Genomic DNA, 27509 nt, shown 5'->3' with positions numbered 1-27509 from the left:
CACCAGCCGGGAGTCCAACAGTCAGATGCAATTCTGACCTCATCTAATTGCAGGTGGCATTAGATGCCACAAGACTGCCTTCTACCCATGTCAGATCTGGCTGTGGATCTAGTCGTCCCCTTTTACCCATGTCAGATCTGGCTGTGGACCCAGTCGTTTCCTGTCCTTCTGACCAACTGGCTATAGATTAGAAGTTTCATGGACCTTCTCCTTAGGTTTGATGTGTTTCCCAGAGTGCTCACAGAACTCAGAGCAGCAGTTTACTTACTTGATTACCAGTTTATGACAAAAGGATGTTACTCAAGAACAGCCAGATGGAAGAGGTGCAAAGGGTGAGGTATGGGAGAGGGGCTCTGAGCTTCTCTGTCCTCTGGAGCATGAGAGTCTTCCCATATGTCTTCCCATTTACAAACCAGAAAGCTCTCTGAACCTTATCATGGCATAGGTATGACTGATTAAACTATTGACCATAGGTGACTAAACACAATTCTTAGCTCTTCTTCCCTCTCTGGAGTTCAGGGGGTTGGGACTGAAAGTTCCAAGCTTCTAAACACTTTGTTGGTTCTCCTATCAAGCAGCTCTCAACCTTAGGTATTTTCCAAAAGTCACTTTATTAAAAAAACAAAAGACACCTTTATTTTTTTTTAATCACAAAAAATTCCAAGGATTTCAAACGCTCTGTGGAGGAAAAAGTGTTAAGTGCTATTTGCTCTGTTGCTTAGTCGCTTTGCAATCCCATGACCTGTAGCCTGAGACGCTCCTCCGTCTATGAGGATAAAGTTCAAATATATATTTCTTATTATAAGTCACGATATTGCACATAAAACACGTGTGCATAGGTATACACCCAGGTATTCTCAGATGCTCATCTTATCTCATCCTCAAGGTCGCCCTGTGAGATCAGCATTTTGTTGACCTCCCTTAAATTAGCCAATCTGATCACATGGACCATAGCCTTGTCTAACTCAATGAAACTAAGCCATGCCCTGTGGGGCCACCCAAGATGGGCGGGTCATGGTGGAGAGGTCTGACAGAATATGGTCCCCGGAGAAGGGAATGGCAAACCACTTCAGTATTCTTGCCTTGAGAACACCATGAACAGTATGAAAAGGCAAAAAGATAGGACACTGAAAGAGGAACTCCCCGGGTCAGTAGGTGCCCAATATGCTACTGGTGATTAGTAGAGAAATAACTCCAGAAAGAATGAAGGATGAAGCCAAAGCAAAAACAATACCCAGTTGTGGATATGACTGGTGAAGGAAGCAAGATCTGATGCTATAAAGAGCAATATTGCATAGGAACCTGGAATGTCAGGTCCATGAATCAAGGTAAACTGGAAGTGGTCAAACAAGAGATGGCAAGAGTGAATGTCAACATTCTAGGAATCAGCGAACTAAAATGGACTGGAATGGGTGAATTTAACTCAGACGACCATTATATCTACTACTGTGGACAGGGATCCTTTAGAAGAAATGGAGTAGCCATCACGGTCAACAAAAGAGTTCGAAATGCAGTACTTGGATGCAATCTCAAAAACAACAGAATGATCTCTGTTCATTTCCAAGGCAAACCATTCAATAGCACGGTAATCCAAGCCTATGGCCCAACAAGTAACACTGAAGAAGCTGAAGTTAAATGGTTCTATGAAGACCTACAAGACCTTTTAGAACTAACACCCCAAAAAGATGTCCTTTTCATTATAGGGGACTGGAATGCAAAGTAGGAAGTCAAGACACACCTGGAGTAACAGGCAAATTTGGCCTTGGAATACGGAATGAAGCAGGGCTATGGCTAATAGGGTTTTGACAAGAGAACGCACTGGTCATAGCAAATACCCTCTTCCAATAACACAAGAGAAGACTCTACACATGGACATCACCAGACGGTCAACACCAAAATTAGATTGATTATATTCTTTGCAGCCAAAGATGGAGAAGCTCTATACAGTCAACAAAAACAAGACCGGGAGCTGACTGTGGCTCAGATCATGAACTCCTTATTTCCAAATTCAGACTTAAATTGAAGAGAGTAGGGAAAACCACTAGACCATTCAGGTATAACCTAAATCAAATCCCTTATGATTATACAGTGGAAGTGAGAAATAGATTTAAGGGCCTAGATCTGATAGATAGAGTGCCTGATGAACTATGGACATTGTACAGGAGACAGGGATCAAGACCATCCCCATGGAAAAGAAATGCAAAAAAGCATAATGGCTGTCTGAGGAGGCCTTACAAATAGCTGTGAAAAGAAGAGAAGCAAAAAGCAAAGGAGAAAAGGAAAGATATAAGCATCTGAATGCAGAGTTCCAAAGAATGGCAAGGAGAGATAAGAAAGCCTTCCTCAGCAATCAATGCAAAGAAATAGAGGAAAACAACAGAATGGGAAAGACTAGAGATCTCTTCAAGAAAATTAGAGATACCAAGGGAACATTTCATGCAAAGATGGGCTCGATAAAGGACAGAAATGGTATGGACTTAATAGAAGCAGAAGATATTAAGAAGAGATGGCAAGAATACACAGAAGAACTGTACAAAAAAGGTCTTCACGACCCAGATAATCACGATGGTGTGATCACTGACCTAGAGCCAGACATCCTGGAATGTGAAGTCAAGTGGGCCTTAGAAAGCATCACTACGAACAAAGCTAGTGGAAGTTATGGAATTCCAGTTGAGTGATTTCAAATCCTGAAAGATGATGCTGTGAAAGTGCTGCACTCAATATGCCAGCAAATTTGGAAAACTCAGCAATGGCCACAGGACTGGAAAAGTTCCGTTTTCATTCCAATCCCAAAGAAAGGCAATGCCAAAGAATGCTCAAACTACCACACAATTGCACTCATCTCACACGCTAGTAAAGTAATGCTCAAAATTCTCCAAGCCAGGCTTCAGCAATACGTGAACCGTGAACTTCCAGATGTTCAAGCTGATTTTAGAAAAGGCAGAGGAAGCAGAGATCATGTTGCCAACATCTGCTGGATCATCGAAAAAGCAAGAGAGTTCCAGAAAAAACATCTATTTCTGCTTTATTGACTATGCCAAAGCCTTTGACTTTGTGGATCACAATAAACTGTGGAAAATTCTGCAAGAGATGGGAATACCAGACCACCTCACCTGCCTCTTGAGAATCCTGTATGCAGGTCAGGAAGCAACAGTTAGAACTGGACATGGAACAACAGACTGGTTCCAAATAGGAAAAGGAGCACGTCAAGGCTGTATATTGTCACCTTGCTTATTTAACTTCTCTGCAGAGAACATCATGAGAAACGCTGGGCTGGATGAAGCACAAGCTGGAATCAAGATTGCTGGGAGAAATATCAATAACCTCAGATACGCAAATGACACCACCCTTATGGCAGAAAGTGAAGAGGAACTAAAAAGCCTCTTGATGAAAGTGAAAGAGGAGAGTGAAAAAGTTGGCTTAAAGCTCAACATTCATAAAACTAAGATCATGGCATCTGGTCCCATCACTTCATGGCAAATAGATGGGGAAACAGTGGAAACAGTGTCAGACTTTATTTTTGGGGGTGCCAAAATCACTGCAGATGGTGATTGCAGCCATGAAATTAAAAGACGCTTACTCCTTGGAAGGAAAGTTATGACCAACCTAGATAGCATATTCAAAAGCAGAGACATTACTTTGCCAACAAAGGTCCGTCTCGTCAAGGCTATGGTTTTTCCAGTGGTCATGTATGGATGTGAGAGTTGGACTGTGAAGAAAACTGAGCGCCAAAGAATTGATGCTTTTGAACTGTGGTGTTGAAGAAGACCCTGCGAGTCCCTTGGACTGCAAGGAGGTCCAACCAGTCTATCCTAAAGGAGATCAGTCCTGGGTGTTCATTGGAAGGACTGATGCTAAAGCTGAAACTCCAATATTTTGGCCACCTGATGCAAAGAGTTGAGTCATTGGAAAAGATCCTGATGCTGGGAGGGATTAGAGGCAGGAGGAGAAGGGAATGACAGAAGATGAGATGGCTGGATGGCATCACCAACTCTATGGACATGAGTTTGAGTGAACTCCAGGAGTTTGTGATGGACAGGGAGGCCTGGTGTGGTGAGATTCATGGGGTCACAAAGAGTTGGACATGACTGAGCAACTGAACTGAATTGAACTGAACCTAAATTAGCTGGATCAGCTAGATCAACTAGATTAGCTGGATCAACTGAGAAGATCACTGACAAGGGAAATGAACTCTCCAAGGTCCCACAGCAAGCTAGTGGCAGTGCTGGGGCAAGAATTAATCTAATTCCTTAAACTGCCACGTTCATTTTTTCCTTTGTGTACCTGTAGACAGACAGGATAGGGAGGCTTCCCAGAGGAAAAGAATCAGACATAGCTTTCTTAACATGAGAGAAGCCAGTTTAGACCTAAGCCATTTTGTGATCTAAACCTGGCCACAATGCTTGTCTTTGCAGAATAGGTCTCCATAGAAAATGATTTTAAGGGAATAAGGAAATTAAAGATTTTTTTTTTAAAGAACCTCTGAGATCAAACCAGGAGATTGGCATTGACATACATGCACTGCTGTGTGTGCTGCTGTAAAGCACTGGAAGCTCAGTTCAGAGCACTGTGATGACCTAGGGGTCGGATGGGGATGGGGTGGAAGGAAGGTCCAAGAGGGAGGGGATATATGTATGCATATAGCTACTTCAATTTACTTCATTGTATAGTACAAACTAACACAACATTATAAAACGATTATATTCCAATTAAAAAAAATTAAAAAACGGATAGCTATATAGAGGCCAGAAATATGACTTGACTATATTGGAGACAGTATATCAGTTGTAAAGACTCCCAGTTCAATTCCGAAAGTAAAGATCAGTCTGAAGCACATTCTTGAGCTGTTTTATAGGATCCAAACACCTACTGAGGACTCACTCACTCAACCACCAGGCTGACTAGAATCTAAGAAGAGATGATGACCCTCCTGGTGCTAGTGGTAAAGAACCTACCTGCCAGTGCAGGAGACAAAAGAGACACGGGTTTGATCCCTAGTTTGGGACGATCCCCTGGAGAAGGAAATGGCAACCCACTCCAGTATTCTTGCCTGGAGAATTCCATGGACAGAGGAGCCTGGCGGGCTGCAGTCCAAGGGGTCGCAAAGAGTAGGACATGACTGAAGTGATTTAGCACTCCTAACTCCAGCCAACTAGAGCCTGGAGTCTGCCAACTTTGGCCCTAAGCCTATGCTGAATTCTTCTTTGCTCAAGGCCCTTCATGAATACCAATGTACCCTTAGTGTAAAACTTCCCCCATTTCGAAATATCCTCAGTGTTCTTATTTGTTGCAAGTAAAAAAATCCTTCCTTCCTTCTGCCCTTTAGGTTGATTATATCTTCTGGCTCAACACACAACAAGAGGCAAACCCAGTTTTAAGGTAACGTTAGGGATCAGAAGATTTAACTGAGGCATCCTAAGAGAGGCTATTGGCGCACCAGTCCCAGTATAAGCTGATGGATGGAATTCTATTGCAAGAACAACAATCATCCACGTAAAGATTTCTCCCAAATAGTACGTGTCAGGTAGGCTGGAATTGCCAGCTTGATGTAGTAGTAAATGTGGAGAAGGGGAGGAGTTATCTAGCCCTCTGTCTATTAAATCTGTTTATTTTTTGTTGTTCTTGCACTAGAATTCCATCCATCAGCTTAAATAGGGCTATTTAATAGCCCTATTAAATCTCTGTCTTTTAGTAGGATTGTGTCCCTGGGCTCTGACCTTCATAAGTGTTTCTCAGCTGTTTTCTTTCCTCCTTTAGTTGAGACAGGCAGGTTAAAGGGGATTAGAGATGGGGTTTTACTGTCCCCCAGAAAGGTTCAGTTCAGTTCAGTTTAGTCGCTCAGTCGTGTCCGACTCTTTGCGACCCCATGGACTGTAACCTACCATGCTTCTCCGTCCATGAAATTTTCCAGCCAAGAGTACTGGGGTGGGTTGCCATTTCCTTTTCTAGAGGATCTTCCTGACCCAGAGATCGAACCCGGGCTTCCCTCAATTGTAAGCAGACTCTTTACTGTCTGAGCCACCAGGGAAGTCCTTCCATTGAAGACAGGTTTGGTTAAAAGAACAGAATGCTCTGGATGTATTTCAAAGTAGGTACATTTTTCCTCCTCCTATAAGAAGCAGCACAGGATGTTTTACTTCCTCATTATTCCCTCAGAGAACCTGGTTGGGCTTCTGGAGTAAAAGTTATAAAAATGTGAGGACCCTCCTAATACTGAAACCTCCTCCAAACCCTCCCCCCCGACCCCGTGTTTATCTTGCAAGCCTGTCCAGTAATTTAGCAAACACAGCTGGAGTGATGGTACCAGGAATAGCTGCCTCAGTGGACTTCTACCCCAGGTAAGCCTGTCTCTCTAACTTTGGGGGTAATGATGTGTGCTGACTTCAGTTCTCTGGAGTATCTAAAAAAGTTGCTGCTTTTCAGTTGTTCAGCTGTGGGTTTTTTGTTTTTTTTTTTTGGTTGAGAAAATGAGAGAGAGGACTTTGAAGTTCTAGTTATATCAGACTGGAAACACAATGGGAGATTCTTATTTAAATTTTAATTTGAATAAGATCAAAGAAGTATATTTTTTAAATCTCTAGGTGACTCATTCCAGTTTTAACTTTTCTTTCAGAGCTTCCTTTATAAATTCTTATGGAATGATTACAATCTCCTTGTGAGAAAAAAAAATGGATAAATGGAAACCTCTATTAAATAGAGTTGGGAGACCAGAAGGGGAAGTTCTTATGTTCCATGACAACAGCAGAGCCATACAGGAAGAAGACCACTCTCTCCTTTCCTGGCAAGGACTGTTTGTGGCAAGAACTCAGCCAAGGAAAAACTAGGGACTCTTTGTTAACTCTAGTCCTCTCAATTTCTTTTTTATCTCTATAAAAGCGTTCTCTTTCTCTTGCCCTGCTCACCATGGTGGTAGATCCCGAATTGCAATTCTCTGCAAACCTGTCTTTGCTGGAGAAATATCCCATAGTCTGTTTTGGGTCAACACTCTTGTGAAGTACTAAAGTACATGTGTTTCTGACCACCTGAGAAGGGAAAACCCAAAGGAGATCGGCAAGCAGAGGGAGCTGGTATTTGCTACAGACTTAAGAGGACCTGGTCAACACAACCTCTTGGCTGCTTTGGCAGTCACAGAATAAAGTTACGATAGTCCTGAAGTTTAAAAAAATAATAATATATACTCTTCTTCAACCTGAACAAATAAAAACACCATCCAAAGTGAAATCTAAAACTAAAACAATCATAAGCACTAATCTGTAGACATTAAAAAAAAAAGTTTTCCTTAATTTACAACTAAAATTTGCCTTCTAACTCCATATCAAAATTTCTAAGCTTTTTTTCTATTTTATATTATTTCCCCTCTCTTCTCTCTCCCTCTATCACCTTCTTATTCTCACTCTCATTCTTTATACTCATCCTCTATGACTTGTGTGGTTTGCAGCCTCTAGGATGGTCCACAGTAATCTGTGCCTCATATATGCCCTTGGGTAAGTAAGCCCCTCCCAACAAGTGTACTGACTGGGTGTTTTTTTTTTTTTTTTTTACATTTCTTTTTAATTAGAGGATAATTGCTTTGCAATATTGTGATGGTTTTTGCCATATATCAACATGAATTGACCATAGGTATACATGTGTTCCCTCCCTCTTGAATCCCCTTCCCATATCTTACCCCATCCTACCCCACTAGCTTGTCACAGAGCACCAGCTTTGGGTTCCCTGCATCGTACTTCTAATGAATATAATATAACAAAATTGATGCGCTGTCACTTTCTAGATGACATTACTAAAGACTGCGGCTTCTATCTTGGATGGTGGTTCTCTTGTTATCTGGGTTTGAGGGAAGCTGGATGCCAGCATGTGAGTTTCCTTTTAGTGCGACCAGGGGCCTTCACAGCAAGGAACATGTTGGGCCACAGCCAATGTGGACCTGAGGCCTGCCTGGAGCCATGTGAGCCTAGAACCTAGAACTGACTCTTTTCCCAGTCAAGCTTTGGTAATTGTGGGACAGAGGCACCCAGCCAAGCTGCCCTAGGTTTCCTGACCCACAGAAAATGTGAGATCATACAAGCTTGCTCTTAGAAGCCATTATTTTTTGGGGGTGATTTGTCATATAGACAATGAATATTCCTCTTTGTCCTGAGTCTTCACCATTCTGAGGAAACGAAAGTGAACAAAATATGAAATTCAAATATTCACAAGGTGATAGTAATAATAATTCACAATTGAAAAGCTGTTTATTCTTCAAATTATTTACATAAACTACTAGGTTTGAAGTTCTAAGATGTATGAACTCCAGAAATTCGTATGTTTAAGTTCTAACCCTCTGCACCTCAGCATGTGAGTTTATTTGGAAATATGATCATTTCAGATGTAATCAGTTAAGATGATGTCATACTGGAGTAGGACGGGCACTAAAGCCATTGACTGGTGGCCTTGTAAAAAAAGTAAAAGTCTGGGGTACTCAGACGTGCCCACAGAGAGAATATTGGGTGAAGACAAACAGGAAGGAGACAGCTAAATACAACGAAAGAGGCAGAACAAATCTGTCCCTCACAGCCCTCAGGAGGAGCCAGTTTGCTAATCCCGTCCTCTGAAACATCTATCCCCCAAAACCGCAAGACAATACATTTCTATTGTGTGAACCACCTAGTGTATGGCACTTTGTTAGGATAACCCCAGCAGATGGAAAGTACATGCATTTTTTTATTTGATCCTCACAGAGCCCTGTAAGAAGAGAAGGTCACTTGTTATGTAAGATCTGTTTACATCTTTGTCTGGCGGTGTAAAAATCACAAGGCTTTCTTGAAGCTAGCTTTTGTCACATATTTTTAAAGTACTAAGTTCTGGGAGCCACGTGATTCACTGTGTTCTCTCTCTCTATAAATAACAGCGCTTACTCTGCTTTTCAGCAGTTGCTGGACTTCAGCATGATTATGTCTCAGTTGCTCAACTATGTGGCCGTTTTGTTTTTCTGTGTCTCCAGAGCCAGCTCCCTGGATACCTTTATTGCAGCTGTTTATGAGCATGCAGTCATATTGCCTAATGCCACCCTCGTGCCAGTGTCTCCTGAAGAGGCCTTGGCAGTAATGAACCGGAATTTGGATCTTCTGGAGGGAGCAGTGACGTCAGCATCGAAGCAGGTACCATTTCTCAAGTGTGCTTCTGGCTCCTATGTAGAAAAAGGGTGGCATCCTAGTAGAAAGAACCACTGTCAGGGTCAATTACACCTTTGAATGACCTATGTCTCAGGGTAGTCAAGACCTTGTTTTGCAATCAAAGTCCTCCCTGCTCCTAGTTTTTAGGGCAAAGACATTATTACATACTTCCCTAACAGTGAGAGCAACATTTGGAAAACACAACTTGGTTATTATTAAGTGACAACAAATCTTAGAGGAACTTGCTATGAATTCAACTATTTTGTTGATTTTGTTGCTCTGTTCTGTTACAGGTGGAGGGTTGGAGGATAAATGGGTCAGGAATCAATAGCTGTTCTTAGAGTACTGGCATACTTTTGTGCTATTAAGAGTTTGTAGGTTAGTTTGTAACACCAAAACAAACTTAAGTTGCAAATTACTTACCAGTGTATATTATATACTTCATACTAATTACAAAAGTACATATGTTAGTGCTTAGTAAGTTCTTGAATTGAATGAAGGGTTAAGTTTGCATGTGTGGCTTGAATGAATGTGGTTGAAATAAATTATGCATAGAGCAGGTAAAGATAAGGGATATATAAAGTCTGGTGAGAGTCATGAATGTATACATATACATGTATTTATCAACCTACATTCTTGTACCTACAAAGATTTAAAAGGTTATTAAGAATTCTGAGGTTTTTTTCACCTTTAGTTCAACTGTTTCCTTAAAGGTCACACACACAGCAGCTTCCAGGGTGATTCTTCCACCAGAGTTGCCCAGGTGAGCTCAGGTTGTACCTCTAGGCCTGGAACCATTCAGATAACCATATCAGAGCTCCTTTCTGAGAAATGGGGATTGCATTTGTAGGGTATGAGGTGGGGGAGGCTGGAGCAGAAGAGTGAGTGATCAGTATCCTTACATACTCAGGCAAGATAACTGGCCAAAGGTCAGGCAGGGGCTTTATTCAGGGAAGAGATAGGTTTATAGTTAACAACTGCAGCAGGTGGCAAGCCTGTGAGTAGCCTGGAAAAATATTAACAGCTATGAAATGATGAAAAAGTGACATAGAAATGATAACTGTGGGATTAGGAAATGAAAGTGGTTGGGCAAAGAAAATAAATTATAAATATATTAAAAAACAGAAGAATAAGATGAAAAAAAAAAAGCAAATTTTCTCAGCCACTCAGGTCCTCTTGCAGGCCTCCTCTTTTATTGTTTGCTTATTTGAATAATATATTGATTCTGCTTCATTTGTAACAGGGTGCACATATCATTGTGACCCCAGAAGATGGCATTTATGGTTTTAACTTCACCAGGGAATCTATCTACCCATACTTGGAGGATATCCCAGACCCTCAAGTGAACTGGATCCCTTGTAATAATCCTGACAGGTAAGGAAATGTATTATGGAGAATTTAACCATGAACATGAACTTAATCTGAGAAAACTTTGTAGATCATTGTATAAGCTTCACTATCATCTGTAAGTTTCAGGATAGTTTTATAATTTTTCATCTCCTACAAATATGTGTATTAAGAAAGTGAATATGAAGTTAGTGCTATAAGATGACATCAGAATCTAATTCCAATGTGAATTTCCACTGAGGGAATGAATCTGGAGAGATGATAGTATAACCTACTTAAGGTCACAGGGTGTTTGGCTAGAGGAAGAACCATATCCAAACTCTACTCTTCTGACTCCTTACCAGTGAGCAGAAAATTGCTTTCCTGTGTAGGTCTGTACTTTTAAAACAGTGTGAGAAAATAGTGAAACAGAGTCACATGTCAGCTTAATATTAAAATTTTCCCTTTCTCATCAATAAGATAGTTGGATAACATGAATGTATATGAAATTCTTAAAGCTTAAGATGAGGACCTAGGAGGTGGATAGAGCAGAATTGTGTCGGTGGTTATTTTATTTTTTAAATTTATATGGCTGTTCTGGAGCTTAGTTGCTACATGCAGGATCAAGTTCCCTAACCAGGGATTGAACCTGGGCCCCTTGCATTGGGAACCTGGAGTCTTAACCACTGGACCACCAGGGAAGTCCCATATAAGTGGTTTAAATCAAATCTAGAATAAGAAATATGAAGTCTGATAAAAGTACGCTATTACTTATAATATAAAGGAAAACATATGAACTATACATTTAAGAGAATCATGTCAGTTGACTCACATTTCCAAATGCACTATTGCTAAAATTGTAGGAATTCCTTTTTTGGAAAAGCTCTCAAAACCACACAAACTAACAACTATGTCTGCATATAGGGACACCTTGATTTTTGACAAAGTTCAATATTATTTACCTTAATATTAACAAACTATTTTAATTGCATTGCATCGCATCATAATTATTTCTTATTTAACCATGTCCCATGCTCAAGGTTCAGTTCTAAATGACAAGCCTTCTGTTCTCACTTCCATTAGGAATTGCCTTTCTTTCTTTCTGAATGACTTTTCCCTAGAACCAAATTTCCTAGGGCCTTCTGAGAATTCCCACCAGGATGTTGCATTTGTTCCATTTCAAGAAGTTTGGTAGTCTTTCTTTTTTCCCATCAACCAATGACATCTCTGTTCTTGCTTTTATTTAACACAGTTTTTGAATACCTATTATGTCCAAGCACAGTTCTGGACAGTGGAGTGAACAAAAAGAATTAAAAATCTTTGTCCTTTGGAGCTTATATTCAAGTGTGGAAACAGCCAATTGAAATAAAAAAAAGATATTTGTTTAATTATCTATCACTTGTCAACCTATCTACAATATGGGGTAGAAATAAATATTATAGGAAAAAATAAAACGGGAAAGATGAATATGGTGGAAAGAATGAGGTTTAAATTTTTATGTCACCAGAGGGCTTCTTGGTGGTATCTAAGCAAAACTTAAAGGAAGTGAGGGAGGAAATCATATGGGTTTCTGAGAAAAGAACCTTCCAGGCCAAGGGAATTCTAAATACCAAGGTTCCATGGTCAGAGTGCATATCTAGCATATTAGAAACAGCAACAAAGTTAGTGTGGTTGAAATGATGTGAAGAAGTAGGAGAAAAGTAGGAGATGGAGGCAGAAAGGCAGACAGATTGGAGGGCCCTGATAGTATAAGGGTTCATGGGCCATGCTAATGACCTTGGTACTTAGGTGAGAAAGTAGCCATTGGTGAGTTTTGAGCAGAGAAGTGACATGCTCTGACTTCAGTTTTATAAGGATCATTCCTGTGTCCTCGTGGAGACAAGCCTTCAGAAAGATCAGTAAAAATGCAGGAGATAATTTAAAAGCTATGAAGGTAAGCTAGGCAAAGAAATGCTGCTGTTTGGATGAAGATGGTAGAAGTTTGAAGAGGGTTTTGAAGGGCACCAGCCCTGCTTTACCCTGTATCTCCCACCCTGTGCGTGGACAGCTCTGCATAGAATGTCTCTTCCCCAGACGCCCACATATCTAGCATGGTGTTCCCTGTAGTGGTGCATGCCTCTGCGTGCATCTTAAGTCACTTCAGTCGTGTTCAGCTCTGTGCGACCCTATGGACTATAGTCTGCCAACTCCTCTGTCCTTGAGGTTCTCCAGGCAAGAATACTGGAGTGGGTTACCATGCCCTCCTCCAGGGGATCTTCCCAACCCAGGGATCAAACCCATGTCTTCTCCGGCTCCCACACTGCAGGCAGAATCTTTGGCACTAAGCCACCAGGGAAGCCTTTGTGTAGTTGTAGGACCCAACAAATATTTGCTGAATATTTCATGTGCACTTTTTAAAAGTTAGTAAAAGTTGTCTTCCATAACTGACAGTTTTTATTATATTTTCAGATTGAATGCTTTGTCTTAGGAAATACACTTTAAATACCTTTTAAATACCTTTTAAACAGAAAAGAAAATACCTTTTCTGTTCCCAGTAGACCGAAGACAGAGCTCTGCATTTATTCGATTCAGTTCAGTCACTCAGTCGTATCCAACTCTTTGTGATTCCATGAACCGCAGCACGCCAGGCCTCCCTGTCCATCACCAATGCTCAGAGTCCACCCAAACCCATGTCCATTGAGTCAGTGATGCCATCCAACCATCTCGCACTCTGTCGTCCCCTTTTCCTCCTCCCCTCAATCTTTCCCAGCATCAGGGTCTTTTCAAATCAGTCAGATCTTCTCATCAGGTGGCCAAAGTATTGGAGTTGCAGCTTCAACATCAGTCCTTCCAATGAACACCCAGGACTGATCTCCTTTAGGATGGACTGGTTGGACCTCCTTGTAGTCCAAGGGACTCGCAAGAGTCTTCTCCATCACCACAGTTCAAAAGCATCAATTCTTCGGTGCTCAGCTTTCTTTATAGTCCAACTCTCACATTCATATGTGACCACTGGAAAAACCATAGCCTTAACTAGATGGACCTTTGTTGACAAAGTAATGTCTATGCTTTTTAATATGCCATCTAGGTTCGTCATAACTTTCCTTCAAAGGAGTAAGTGTCTTTTAATTTCATGGCTGCAATCACCATATGCAGTGATTTTGGAGCCCAGAAAAATAAAGTCAGCCACTGTTTCCACTGTTTCCCCATCTATTTGCCATGAAGTGATGGGACCAGATGCTATGATGTTAAATTTCTGAAAGTTGAGCTTTAAGCCAGCTTTTTCACTCTCCTCTTTCACTTTCATCAAGAGGCACTTTATGCCATAAGGGTGGTGTCATCTGCATATCTGAGGTGATTGATATTTCTCCCGGCAATCTTGATTCCAGCTTGTGCTTCCTCTATCCCAGCGTTTCTCATGATGTACCCCTTCATAGAAGTTAAATAAGCAGGGTGACAAGATACAGCCTTGACGTACTTCTTTTCCTATTTGGAACCAGTCTGTTGTTCCATGTCTAGTTCTAACTGTTGCTTCCTGACCTGTATATAGGTTTCTCAAGAGGCAGGTCAGGTGGTCTGGTATTCCCATCTCTTGCAGAATTTTCCACAGTTTGTTGTGATCCACAAAGTCAAAGGCTTTGGCATAGTCAATAAAGCAGAAATAGATGTTTTTCTGGAACTCTCTTGCTTTTTCCATGATCCAGTGGATATTGGCAATTTGATCTCTGGTTCCTCTGCCTTTTCTAAAACCAGCTTGAACATCTGGAAGTTCACGGTTCATGCATTGCTGAAGCCTGGCTTGGAGAATTTTGAGCATTACTTTACTAGCGTGTGAGATGAGTGCAATTGTGTGGTAGTTTGAGCATTCTTTGGCATTGCCTTTCTTTGGGATTGGAATGAAAACTGACCTTTTCCAGTCCTGTGGCCACTGCTGAGTTTTCCAAATATGCTGGCATATTGAGTGCAGCACTTTCACAGCATCATCTTTCAGGATTTGAAATAGCTCCACTGGAATTCCATCACCTCCACTAGCTTTGTTCATAGTGATGCTTTCTAAGGCCCACTTGACTTCATATTCCAGGATGTCTGGCTCTAGGTGAGTGATCACACCATCGTCATTGTCTGGATCATGAAGATCTTTTTTGTACAGTTCTTCTGTGCATTCCTGCGACCTCTTCTTAATATCTTCTGCTTCTGTTAGGTCCCTACTATTTCTGTCCTTTATTTAGCCCATCTTCGCATGAAATGTTCCCTTGGTATCTCTAATTTTCTTGAAGAGATCTCTAGTCTTTCCCATTCTGTTGTTTTCCTCTATTTCTTAGCACTGATCGCTGAGGAAGGCTTTCTTATCTCTCCTTGCTATTCTTTGGAACTCTACATTCAAATGTGTATATAAAGGGCTTGGAAAATATTATGGATTAAGTGAGAAGCAGATTCAGACTAACATAAGCAAAATGCATTTTTAAACTCCAAATCAAAACTTGTGATCTAACAAAGAATTTTGGAGCCTTTCTGGGCATAACAAAGAGTCTGAACAATTAGTTTAGATGGAAATAGATTAGAATATATGCTACCCTTTCAAAATTAATATAGACAAGAGGAAAATATGCAATCACAGCTGTTTTATAAATCCAGAACAGTAGGCTTCTATTTCATGTGCCTATTCTACCACTTAGAGTATTTGAAAAGATTTGAGATAAATATGTTTCAAATGGTTTAATGTCTCATATTTATATCTGTGCATTTCAGATATTAATTTAAGCAAGTGAAGGTAAATATTATTAAATGGTCATTTTATATAGATGCATTAAAATAATAATTTTTAAAAGATGTTTTCTATCCTTGTTGGTTTTTTCAAGGATATGTTTTGTGGGTCATTGCTACGGTTTTGATTATATTGCCAGCAGATGGCACCAAATTTTCATTCTTCCAACAGTTATCACAGCTTTGTCACATATTCTTTAGTACCTTCTATTAGCCATTTATTATTTTAGTGTTAATGCCAATAAGGAGTAAATATGGCTATATGTTATATATTCTGAGGTCTTACTGTTCAAAATTGTGTTTTAATTGCTTTACTGGGACAACTACTGGTAACATGATAAGGAATAAAGAAATCAAGCATTAACAAATATTTCAGTATTTCTGTTTTTCCATAGAGGCTGTTACTGCTCTAGTCCAACCCTTATTGCTTCTAAACTGAACTATGATAACAGCTTCCTAGTGATTCCCCACATTTATACTCTGATATTCTAGTACATTCTATGTTCTGATGCCCTATTAATCTTGAAGAAAATTCATATCATTTGACTTCTGTTCTCAAAACATTTGGAAAAGATTTCTTAACCTCTTATGCAGAGCTCTTCTCCTATGACCCAAAATGCATCTCTAAAATTCCCCTTTTTTCCCCTGAAGATGCTATTGCATCTTGAACAAGTTTCCTGAACAAGATTTCCCTTTTCTACTGCCAAGGCTTTTTTTCCTCCACTTAAAAAAAGTGAGGTAAAATACACATTACATAAAATTTACCATCTTAGCCATCCTTAAATGTAGTCAGTGGTATTAAGTACAAACACGTTGTTGTGCAGCCATCACGTCCTCTTTCTCCAGAACTCTTTTCATCAAGCAAAACTCAAACTCTATACCCATTAAACAGGCACACCTCTTGTGCAGCACATACGCTAAAACTGGAACAAGACAGAGAAGATTAGCATTGCCCCCTGTCCATGGATGGCATGAAAATCCCTGAAGCATTCCATATTTTTGGAAATGAAAGGGGGGACTTTATAACCAATACCACAGAAATACAAGGGATCATAAGAACAATTATATGCAACAAATTGTACAACTTGGAAGAAACGGATGAAGTCCTAGAATTAGGTAGAAAGATAGGATTCTCGGTGCCTTCTTCCTATAATCATCTTACTTCCAAGACATTGTTCTATCATTCAGAATACTTTTTAATGCCATTTTTCTTTCAGGCATGGGTTCAGCAAACAGGAGATATGGGTCTTTGTCCCAGAATATCTATAAGATGTGATATACATTATGAAGTGAAAGTCATTCAGTTGTGTCCGACTCTGCGGCACTATGGACTGTAGTCTGACAGGCTTCTCTGTCCATTGAATTCTCCTGGCAAGAACACTGGAGTGGGTAGCCATTCACTTCTTCAGGGGATCTTCCCAACCCAGCTCCCCTGCATTGCAGGTGCATTCTTTACCAGCTGTGTGACCAGGGAAGCCTAAGATGAGCATATACATAAATATATTAATTACAGATATGATAAATGCTATGAAAAAAATGCATAGCCCAGAGTCTCATCATAGAATAGTTTTCTACAACCAAATTGCCACAAACATGTACTTCCTCTGAAGTTTCTGTGTTAATCTTTCCCTTCTATCTATGTTATTTAGAATTTATTTTTGTGTTTACATATATATTTAAGAAACTATCATTCTGAATTTTATTAAAAGCTAAGCTTTATGTTTTTTTTCCTCTTCCAATGAATATATAACAGATTTGGTCACACCCCAGTGCAACAAAGACTCAGCTGTCTGGCCAAGGATAACTCCATCTACATTGTGGCAAATATCGGGGACAAGAAGTCATGCAACGCCAGCGACCCTCAGTGTCCCCCTGACGGTCGTTACCAATACAATACTGATGTGGTGTTTGATACTAAGGGAAAACTGGTGGCACGCTACCATAAGGTAGAATTTATTTGCAAATAATTCAATTACTGAATGCTTAACAAAATAAAGTGAACAAGAAGGGAAACAATCATTATTGCTGATAATAAGCTCATTTTAAAAACAGTATAAACAAAGCACAGAAAGTAATGATTATTTGTGATAAGGTCCTAGAAAAAGGATATTTCCTGTACATTTAGGAACACAGGAGTGTGTCATTAGAAGTGTGTGGGAGTCAATAGGAGTGACCTGACTTGAAATAAAATGTTGCCTTTTGGACTTGTCTTTTTTTTTTTTTTTTTTAATGATGGATGGTCATTTTCCTTTAAAAAAAAAAACATTTATTCATTCATTTTTGACTGCACTGGGTCTTTGTTGCTGCATGTGGGTTTTTTTCTAGTTATGGTGAGTGGAGGTTACTCCTTGTTGCAGTGTGCAGGCTTCTCACTGCAGTGGCTTCTGTTGCAGAGCACGGGCTTTAGAGCACTGGCTCCGTGGCTGTAGTGCATGGACTTGATTGCCCTGTGGCATGTGGAATCTTCCTGGACCAGGGACTGAACAAACAGAGAAGCCCTACATTTTGTACTTTTCATGACATGACCTGGCAAAGGGTAAAGCTAGAATGAAAAACTTACCAGTCTTGTTTTCAAAGAGAAAAGGAGCAAAGTTCTTTGTCTGCAGAAAATTGTTAAGTGCACTTGGCAAATAGAAGCTATCTATCATTTCTCTTTTATGTCTTATATAATAATATTCAAGAAGGTGTTAATAGATAAGGATTTCCTTATACATATCTATCAAATGTGGAACCTGAGCCAAAGTTTCCTATCAGCATAGTCATCTCTAATTCTCTAACGTTCTTTCCCTGTGGAGACAGTGGTCATAGATGAGGTTGGCACAGTTTAATAAATGTGAGCTTGAACTTTTTTAGATGCCATGACATCTGGGCCAACTTCTTTAAAGAGATTTCCCCCCATCGTCTTCTGTTTATCGCAGCAAAATCTTTTCTTGAATGAAGATCAATTCAATGCACCCAAGGAACCCGAGGTCGTGACTTTCAACACCACCTTTGGAAAGTTTGGCATTTTCACATGCTTTGATATTCTCTTCCACGATCCTGCTGTGACTCTGGTGAGAGATTCCCGTGTGGACACCATACTCTTCCCAACAGCTTGGATGAATGTTTTGCCACATTTGTCAGCTATTGAATTCCACTCAGCTTGGGCTATGGGCATGAGAGTCAACTTCCTAGCATCCAATCTACATTACCCCTTGAAGAAAATGACAGGTAATGTGTAGTCTTTAAGATTTTGATGTAATCAAAAAGGAAAAAAATATGTTTTCTAGCTAACACGTACTCCTTACCAAAATTCCTCCAACTGTTAATGTTTGCATATATAGCTGGTGACATGCTGTACAATCAATCTCAACCCAAATTGTTTCATAAACTGGTTTAGTTTTATTTAACTTGAATATACACTCTTTTTCTTTTTTTCAAAATTCACCACTTCTTACATGAAATTTTCTTCTTGGATTCTTTGTGTCATACTTTACTGGATTTCACCTCATCTGTCTGACTTTATCAGTATATTTTACTGAAATTAATGAAAGATACAGCTTAGAAGAAGTAAAATGTTCATATGAGTTTAGAATATAACACCCATGCAACTCCTTTTTGTTTTACTGTTTTAAATGTCATTTCCAGGGAGTGGAATCTATGCACCTGATTCTCCACGAGCATTTCATTATGATATGAAGACAGAGGAAGGAAAACTCCTCCTTGCACAACTGGACTCCCACCCACACCCCACACCGGTGGTGAACTGGACTTCCTATGCCAGTGGTGTAGAAGCCCACTCAGTGGGAAACCAGGAATTTACAGGCATCATCTTTTTTGATGAATTCACCTTCTTGGAGCTCAAAGAAATTGGAGGAAATTACACAGTTTGTCAGAGAGATCTCTGCTGTCATCTAAGTTACAAGATGTCTGAGAAAAGATCAGATGAAGTTTATGCCCTGGGGGCATTTGATGGACTACATACTGTTGAAGGGAGCTATTATTTACAGGTAATGATTGCTTTGGTGGCAGAGGAATTACTGGATAAAACACAGGACACCCAGTTAAATGTGAATTTCAAAAACAATGGATTACTTTTATTATGAGTATGTCCTGCTTTGGTATTTATGTGTATACTAAAAAAAAATGGCTATTTACTTGAAATTTCCTTTTAGTTGGGTATCCTAGATTTTTATTTGCTAAAACTTTTGATCTTAAATGTCAGTCCAATGCTTGCTCATTTTGGCAGACATTTCTTGAATGCCAAACACATACCAGATATATATTCAGCACTAATGAGATGAAGATGAGTAAGTATGGACCCTCCTCTTGAGGAATTTAGTAGCCGAGAAAGACAGATGACCATAGTTTCAGTATAGGTTGGCATGTGATTGAACAAAGAAGTCACATTTTGCTGTAATAATACTAAAGAGCTACATTTAGTCTAATTTGGAGATCCAGGAAAGTTTCTGAAGACATGATGCTTGAGTTTGTGCTATTTTATCCAGGTGAAAAAAAGTGGGAGGGAATTCAAGATAAGGTGAAGAGCCTGAGCAAGGGGGTGGATGTGTCAAAGAGCAGGGTGTACAGAAATGAGCAAGCAGTTGAGTCACTAAAGTGTTAGCATAAGAAGCAAGGATGGATGGAAGATGAGCATAGAGCCAGGATCACACCCTGCAGGACCTTACCTGTCATTCCTAAGATGTGGACTTTGTTCTATCAGTGATGGTTTCTGCCAGAAGGTGTTCAGCAAGGGAATGATGCTGTCACAACTGTTTATGAGTACATCGTTTTGGTTGCACCGTGGATCATGAAACGTAGGGCAAAATGACTAGTGGTATTATTAAAATAGTCCTACTAGGGCTTCAACCAAGATTATGTTCATATGAATAAAATCAGGATACGGAGTCAAGAAATATTTAGAAAACCAATCTTAGTAGCTGATTTGAGATGGAACAGGAAAACAGAATGAAGGGTCTAGAATGTACCAGCTTTTTGGCAAGATGGATAAATGGGATGCTTTGACGGATCAGGATTCGAGAGGAGGAGCAGATTGGATAGTAGTGGGAGAGATGGTAAATTCAGCTTTGGATGTGTGGGCTTTTCATTACTTTGGGGACATTCAGTTGTATCCAATAGGCTATTGAATGTAATATGACACTTAAGGGAGATATTAGATTTAGAAATACAGTTTTGAGAATCAGCAGGAAAAAAGTTGTAATAAACCCACAAGAAAGAGTGAATTGCAAAAATCGACTAATGGTAAAGAATAGTGAGCTAAAGGTGAAATCTTTTGAAGCTCCTGTGTTTGGGCAGGAAATAAACAGAAGAATAGGAACCTGCAATTATGACTGAGAAATAAAGGAACATTTAAAGAGAACTCTTATCAAAGGTAAGGTAAGTAGAGACTCTCAGAAGGAGGAAACTGAAGTGTATTTGTGCAATAGGTTTACCATTATTGCATGAATAATACATAATTTTGTTGGAATCTCCTGGGCTCAGAATGATAGAGTGAAAGACAGATTACAGTGGGTTGAAAAGTGAGAAGTAAGTGAGGATATTGAAAGGATGAGTGAATCAATCAATGCACTTCAAAAAGTGTATCTGATTCAGGAAGAAAGGAAACAAGATAGGAGCTAGCCAGAGAACTCGTGATAATGCTGTTTCTGTTTTTCCAATAGATGAAAGAAACTTGATTATCTTTATAGGCCTAAGAGAAAGAGCAACAAAAAAGGAAAGGATGAAAATGTGGGAGGAATCAATATTCCTTCTCAGAGCTCTGAGGTGCTAGAAGAAAGGGGGAAAAAATGCTATCAAGAACACAGGTAGAAAAAGTCCAATGATTGGAAACTAGTTTAAAAAATTATGTTGTAGAAAAGCATCTATTGCCACATGAATATTATATATTACATGGCATATTGACATATATTGCATTATATTTGTGGTACATATGTGTGGTATTTTATTGCCATACTGCTTTTTAAAATAAAAAAATTGGGATATATTATTTTTTATTATTTATGATCTATTTTAGGTTTAAAGAAATGATTATAAAACAAGACAGCATTCTTTCGACTCTTCCTTTCTTTTCCCTCCTTCCCTCTCAGTCTTATCTGCCTCTCTGCCTGCCCCAGAGTCTTGACTCCACTTGAGGAGATCAGCCATAGGTCTCTTCTTAGTGTTGGGAGGTTGCTTAGTGCTCCAAGTAAAACCAAGAAGCTCTCTGTTATTATTGCTGAACAGTGATCCTTCAGCTAAACCACTGGTGTCAGACAGGCTTTTAAATTTAAAATTCTAAATTTAGAAAATTTCTTCACGTGTATGATGACCTTTTTTTTTTTCTTTCTTTTTAACTGAAACTGTTTGAAAACTCTGAGCATGTGGTTGATACTTGCCAACTTTAAGCTTCATGGGGGGACAGTCTAGCTGGGCTTTTTACTAGAAGAATCCCTGAAGCAAATGTCTTTAGAGACTTCCTTTGGGGATGATTCAGTTTCCCATATTTCAAAATTCTTCTAATTCCTTTACTGAATAAGTTTGCTTAATTTAGCAAATAAAAATACAGGGTGCCCCAGTAAATTCAAAATTCAGATAAACACAGATTAAAAAAAAATGCCCAGGTAATAGTTGGGACATATTTATACTAAAAACTGGTTTTGGTATTTTTAGTTTACCTAAACTTCAGATTTAACTGGGACTCCTGTCCTGTAATTTATTAGGAAACCCTATTCCTGAAGGAAAAAATGCCTTTTTAACAGAATGTAGAGAGTCAGCAGCTGACTCATTGTAAAAGTCCCTGAAGCTGGGAAAGATTGAGGGCAAAAGGAGAAGAAGGTGTCAGAGGATGAGATGGCTAGATGGCATCATCAGTGCAATGGACCTGAACTTGGGCAAACTTCAGAAGATGGGGAGGGACAGAGAGATCTGGCATGCTGTAGCCCATGGGGTCACAAAGAGTTGGAAATGACTGGGTGACTGAACAACAAGAGAATCAAGTTGGGGAAATGCAGGGTAGAAGGGCATGGTATCACTATTCAGCATGACTCATTCAAAAAATCCTCTTACTAAGTCTTTCAGAGTCTCCATCTAAACATTGTCTGCTTTACCCTCTCTGGTAATAAAGGTTCCATCTTTTATGGAACTGGGGAAGGGTCGTTGCTCATCCATGTCTGGAGACTCAGCATTGAGGCACCCTTAACAACTTCCTACCAGTTTTCCTTTCATTAAACACCCCAACATACTCTCAGTTACTGAGATACCTAGTACTCCCGGGGATGGAATCTTTTGAGTATTCTGCAGTGTGAAAGCAAAAATGAAAGTCACTCAGTCATGTCCAGCTCTTTGTAACCTCATAGGTTGTACCACCAGGCTCCATGGAATTATCCAGGCAAGAATACTGGAGTGGGTAACTATTCCCTTCTCCAAGACATCTTCCTGACCCAGGGATCCAACTGCACCGCAGGCAGACTCTTTACCATCTGAGCCACGAGGAAGCCTATTCTGCAGTGTAGACAGGTTGATTCTAGGCTTTCCCCATGCTAATTCAGGAGTCTCCATTTCGATACCTGGATTGGGAAGATCCCCTGGAGAAGGGTATGGCAACCCACTCCAGTATTCTTGCCTGGGAAATCCCATTCACAGAAGAGACTGGCAGGCTACAGTCCATGGGGTTGCAGAAGAGCTGGACACAACTTAGCAACAAACCTTCCAAATATTCCTTTGTATATATGTACCACATATTTTTATCCAATAGTCTATTTATAGGTATGTGAGTTGCTTCCTCAGTTACCATTTTTGTGTCAACACCCAAACTTCTAAACTTTTGCTACAGTCTGTCTTCCTCCTGTTCTCCTAATCTTGTGGGTCCAGATCTTCCACAATAATAATAATGTTTGTTTTAGTAGGATTGCAAGGGAAAAAAATAGAAGCATGTATTCATGTACCTTTACGTGAAAGTTATTTGTATCTCATCTTGACACACTTGCTAGAAAACACTTGCTCTCCAACTTCAAATATGGAAGGAGGAAGACCAGTTAAGGGACATTGCTTTAGTCAGGCCATAAATGAAGGTAGCTTGGAGTAAAATTTTGAAGATGCAGTATAGATGGAGATAAGTGAAGAAGGTTCTTCCTTTTGGGGGTTTTGCATCCACATGGTGAGATGATTCATACACTTAGATTTACACGCAGATAGCTTTGTAATATAGTGTAGTATAGTGTAACTAAGTCAGATAACGAAAGCGCTTTCAGCCCTTGCTCAGGTGTAGGGTATGTGACTCTGCCAGTTCATGAATTGTCTCTAGATCAACTCTAGGGTTCTCTACAACTTTAAAGTTCCTTCTTTGTTAGAAATAGGTGATAAGATAGAAATTAAACTAGTGTTTAAACTTGTTAAAAATAATTGAACACTCTTGATTTCTAAAAGCATGGCTAACTTGAAAACAGTAAGGTATAATTGTTCATGGCTATAGACCAAGGACCTATGATTTCTTTATGTGGTTTAATCTTTTTACAGTGAATTGCAGAAATAGATGTAAGAGATGAAGGTTTGATCCCTGGGTTAGGAAGATCCTCTAGAGGAGGGCACAGCAATCCACTCCAGTATTCTTGCCTGGAAAATCCCATGGACAGAGGACCCTGGTGGGCTTATGGTCCACAGGGTCACAAAGAGTCAGACACAACTGAAGTGACTTGCCATGTACACAGAAAGCATTAGGGCTCGAAGTCCTTTTTTCTTTTTTGCTAATTGCAGTAATAGTCAGCAACGAAGCAGATTAGTCTAATGAGGAAGCAATATAACAAAAGGACATAGACTTTTTTTTCTAGATCAAGAGAGTGTTTCAATTGGCTTTCCTAAGACTTAACTGTTTTTAAACTTACTGTTCTCTTATTCTGTTCCTAGATTTGTACTCTGCTGAAGTGTAAAACAACAGACTTACACACTTGTGGTGACTCAGTTGAGACTGCTTCCACCAGGTTTGAAATGTTCTCCCTCAGTGGCACGTTTGGAACCCAGTATGTCTTCCCTGAGGTGTTGCTGAGTGAAATTCAGCTTGCACCTGGAGAATTTCAGGTACAAACCTTTGCTTAATATTGACAAATCATTTAATGATTTAATGTAAGAAGAAGCATCTTTTGAATAGAAAACCTGTCCAAGTGCTTGCAAATATCATGAAAATCTTCATTTGGAGAGAGTAAAATTGGACTTAGGGCTCATCAAGGACATGGAGCACGTGGAATCTCTTGTCTAAAAGTCCTTTAGAGCAGCAATCCCCAAACTTTTTGGTACCAGGGACTGGTTTCATGGAAGGCAACTTCTCCATGGACCATTGGGGTAGTAGGGGGGATGGTTTTGGGATGCTACTGAACAACAACAAAAAAGCACATGACACTGTGCACTTTATTTCTATTATTATTACATCATTTCCACCTCAGATCATCAGCCATTAGATCCTGGAGGTTGGGGACCCCTATTTTAGAGACTAACCAGTGTAAAGAAATATATTTTACTGTGGGGACTTCAGGGAGTGGGCTGGACTGTTTAAGGTCTATCAAGTAGAAAGAAGACTAGAGAAGAGTTGCATGACCAGTCCTACCAGAGGAAGCCTCCTTGTTTAGGGGAGGGATGGCCTAGAACAGTTGAAAAGAATTCTTTTCATGGTGTGTTCGAAGGCCCTGGGTGACCATCCAGAAAAGGAAAGAAAGAAAAGCTGAAGAATTGGATAGTGGCTGAACTGGCAAGAAGCAACCCTTTTAAAAAGAATACGCCAGAAGTAATTTCTTCTTGCACAAGTGTTCTGTTCAGCCACATTCTCCCACTGACTGTACCTGCAGGTGCCACTCTTCCTCCCCTTTCTTGGTCCAAACAGTTACTGTGGGGAGTTGAGGACAGTGGGCAGATAGGGAGGCTGTGATGAGTATGAGGGATGACAGAAGCTCAGCTCAACGCCCCTTAGTCAAGCTCTCCTGAGCCTTTGGAGGAGTCTTTCTTGCTTGAGCGAACAAGAGTTCTCTCATACATTCTCAAATCCATTGTTTTGTGTTTATTAACTCATGGGATGCCTTCTCAGATGAGTAAATTGTAAGATGTAGAATACAGACATTTCAGTAAGTACCAATTCTATAGCTCCAATTTTTCTCTGTACCTTTTCAAGTATTTCAGATGCAGTAGAATATGGCCATTATTTTCATTGTTTCTTCATCCAGTTGTACTGAATTTTAAGAGTGTGTTGTGAGGTTGTACAACTGAAAGTTATTCTCAGTCAGCTTCCCTGTGTTTTAATTAGGTATCGAATGATGGACGCTTGTTCAGCCTGAAGCCAACATCTGGACCTGTTTTGACAGTGACTCTCTTCGGAAGGTTATATGAGAAGGATAGTGCACCAAATACTTTATCAGACCTCACGACACAAGCGCTAAGGGTAATGTTCATAGTTATAATACTTATTGTGTACTCATTATATTGGTAGAATATTTAACTTTCTATTTTTATTTTGGATAATTTTAAAAATAACAAAAATGAAAAGAAGAATGTGTCTGGGATTTTGCTAATAGTGCTCATGATCATTCATATCAATGAATTGCTAATACATTTTTTTCTCTTGTTTAGAAACACACACACACACACACACACACCAGCCAATATAAAGTAGATAAAGTGATAAAATTTTGAAAAAGAACAACAGTTATACCCATCTGTTAGGTTTTTTTTTTTTTTTTAGTGAGTATTAAATAAGTTACTACAGTTAAAGTGCTTAGACAACTTCCCAGCTCATGGTAAGTATTGTATATATGTTCACTTTTACAATGTTATGGGACTGTCACAGGAAAACCAATTGTGATGTATTTATTGCTAAACTCCTATCATCCCTGATTGGTTCAAGTGCATATGTTTTCTAATAGTTCAGCCACTCTGTATATTTTGATTAGAAAGTCAAGAAACTCAAAAGCCAATTGGGTGTGGCTTGAATAGCTAGCACTAATGTATCCCAGAGAGCAGCCGAGCTTACATCTAGAAACCTACTCGAGAGCCTGAAGATTTTTTATATGCTTTTCAGTGGTGATTGACTGCCTATTTAGAGCTTTGCCTGTCTTGTCAACCTGTAAGCAAATTAATAGGGTGACTATAAAGTAGATGTTTATCAAATCTGGCTTCATAATGGCCTGTGAGCTAAGAAAGGTTTTCAGGTTTATGAAGATTTGAAAAAGAAAATTAAAAGAAGACTAATATTTTGTGACACATGAAAATCATTTGAAATTCAAATTTCTGTCTCCATACCTAAAGTGTTATTGAAGAAAGCCATGTTCATTAGTTCAGTACTGTTGATGGTGTTTTTCATGATGCAGTGTGGAACTGAGTATTTGTGATGGAGACTGTATAGACTACACGGCCAAAGAAGCTGAAAATATTTACTACCTTTACAGAGAAACATTGCCATCTCCTGCTCTAAAGTATTAAAGAACAATGTATCTTAGTATTGAAAACCAATAAGGGCAAATTATCCTTGAGTCTTTCTTATTCTTCCACCCAAAGAGAAACAAAATATTTTCATTTGCTTTCTGTTATATTAACATCACAAAAAGATTACCTTGATTAACTTATGACCAAATATGTTTAATAGGCTAATATCCCAAACAAGTGAATATAATTTTATAAACATGATTAATATTCAATCATTCTAAGATACCACATCATAGTCTTTTGTTGCATTTGGTATTTACTGACATTTCTGAAAGAAATAACATTTTTTATTTTATTTTTTAATTAAACAATTTTAATGAAAGTATAATTCCTTTACAATGTTGCGTTAGTTTTTAGTTCCTAGTTATTAAATTTTCCTGGAGATCATTTAAGAATTGCTCATATTAATATACTGTCTGATATTTTTTCCTGTGACAAATTTGCTACATTGTCTTTAAATGATTTTTTTTTTTAGTTAAACATTGCAGCAGTGAATTTACTCTAAAAAAATGCCATTTACTACATTCATACCCAGCTCTGGTTATTTTCACTCTGGATTTCTTTAATGAATATAGATTTTTTAATGATAGTTTTGATGTGCTTTTTAACTGTAATTTTTATTTCTTCTGCTGAAAGTATTTGTGATGCTCACTTGATACCAACAGCTCAATCCAAAGACAGATGCATGGAAAAGTAAATAAGGTCTAACGTGAAACAGTGCTGAATGGGAAGGCAGAAAGAAAAAAGCAGCAGAGGAAAACCATGAGGATTCTTCATAATTTAATAAAAATATGGCACTTTCCTTAAAAACTAAAAATGAAGCCTCTTATAATGGATGATAATGCAAAA

At 39.2% G+C, this 27509-nt stretch overlaps 1 protein-coding gene and 1 pseudogene across 3 annotated transcripts; both read left to right on the top strand.

Moving 5' to 3' along the window:
• The first annotated feature begins 8904 nt into the window (after nucleotides 1–8904).
• VNN1 (vanin 1) lies at nucleotides 8905–27496 on the top strand. 3 transcript variants are annotated; one of them, NM_001024556.2, is made up of 8 exons: nucleotides 8905–9137; nucleotides 10396–10526; nucleotides 16975–17167; nucleotides 18140–18431; nucleotides 18849–19210; nucleotides 24102–24272; nucleotides 25486–25620; nucleotides 27326–27496. In NM_001024556.2, the coding sequence occupies exons 1-8, from the start codon at nucleotides 8925–8927 to the stop codon at nucleotides 27359–27361; spliced, it is 1533 nt and encodes a 510-aa protein (NP_001019727.2). In that variant the 5' UTR covers nucleotides 8905–8924; the 3' UTR covers nucleotides 27362–27496. The 3 variants fall into 3 exon arrangements, with proteins under 3 accessions (NP_001019727.2, XP_010806882.1, XP_024852432.1); XM_010808580.4 differs by having other exon boundaries at nucleotides 27297–27477; XM_024996664.2 differs by lacking the exon at nucleotides 27326–27496 and having other exon boundaries at nucleotides 25486–26683.
• On the top strand, nucleotides 16125–16222 carry LOC112448198 (uncharacterized; annotated as a pseudogene).
• Nucleotides 27497–27509: the final 13 nt, after the last annotated feature.

The sequence above is a fragment of the Bos taurus genome, chromosome 9, assembly GCF_002263795.3.
Source record: "Bos taurus isolate L1 Dominette 01449 registration number 42190680 breed Hereford chromosome 9, ARS-UCD2.0, whole genome shotgun sequence".
Taxonomy (NCBI): domain Eukaryota; kingdom Metazoa; phylum Chordata; class Mammalia; order Artiodactyla; family Bovidae; genus Bos; species Bos taurus.
This window is presented reverse-complemented; position numbering and strand designations above follow the sequence as displayed.

Bases quoted from the DNA above. Each gene is read 5' to 3' on its own strand.
- VNN1 (XM_024996664.2), top strand. From the start codon at position 8,925: ATGATTATGTCTCAGTTGCTCAACTATGTGGCCGTTTTGTTTTTCTGT. The intron at 9,138-10,395 runs GTACCATTTCTC...CATTTGTAACAG, and splicing joins TGACGTCAGCATCGAAGCAG to GGTGCACATATCATTGTGAC. The intron at 17,168-18,139 runs GTAGAATTTATT...TGTTTATCGCAG, and splicing joins TGGTGGCACGCTACCATAAG to CAAAATCTTTTCTTGAATGA.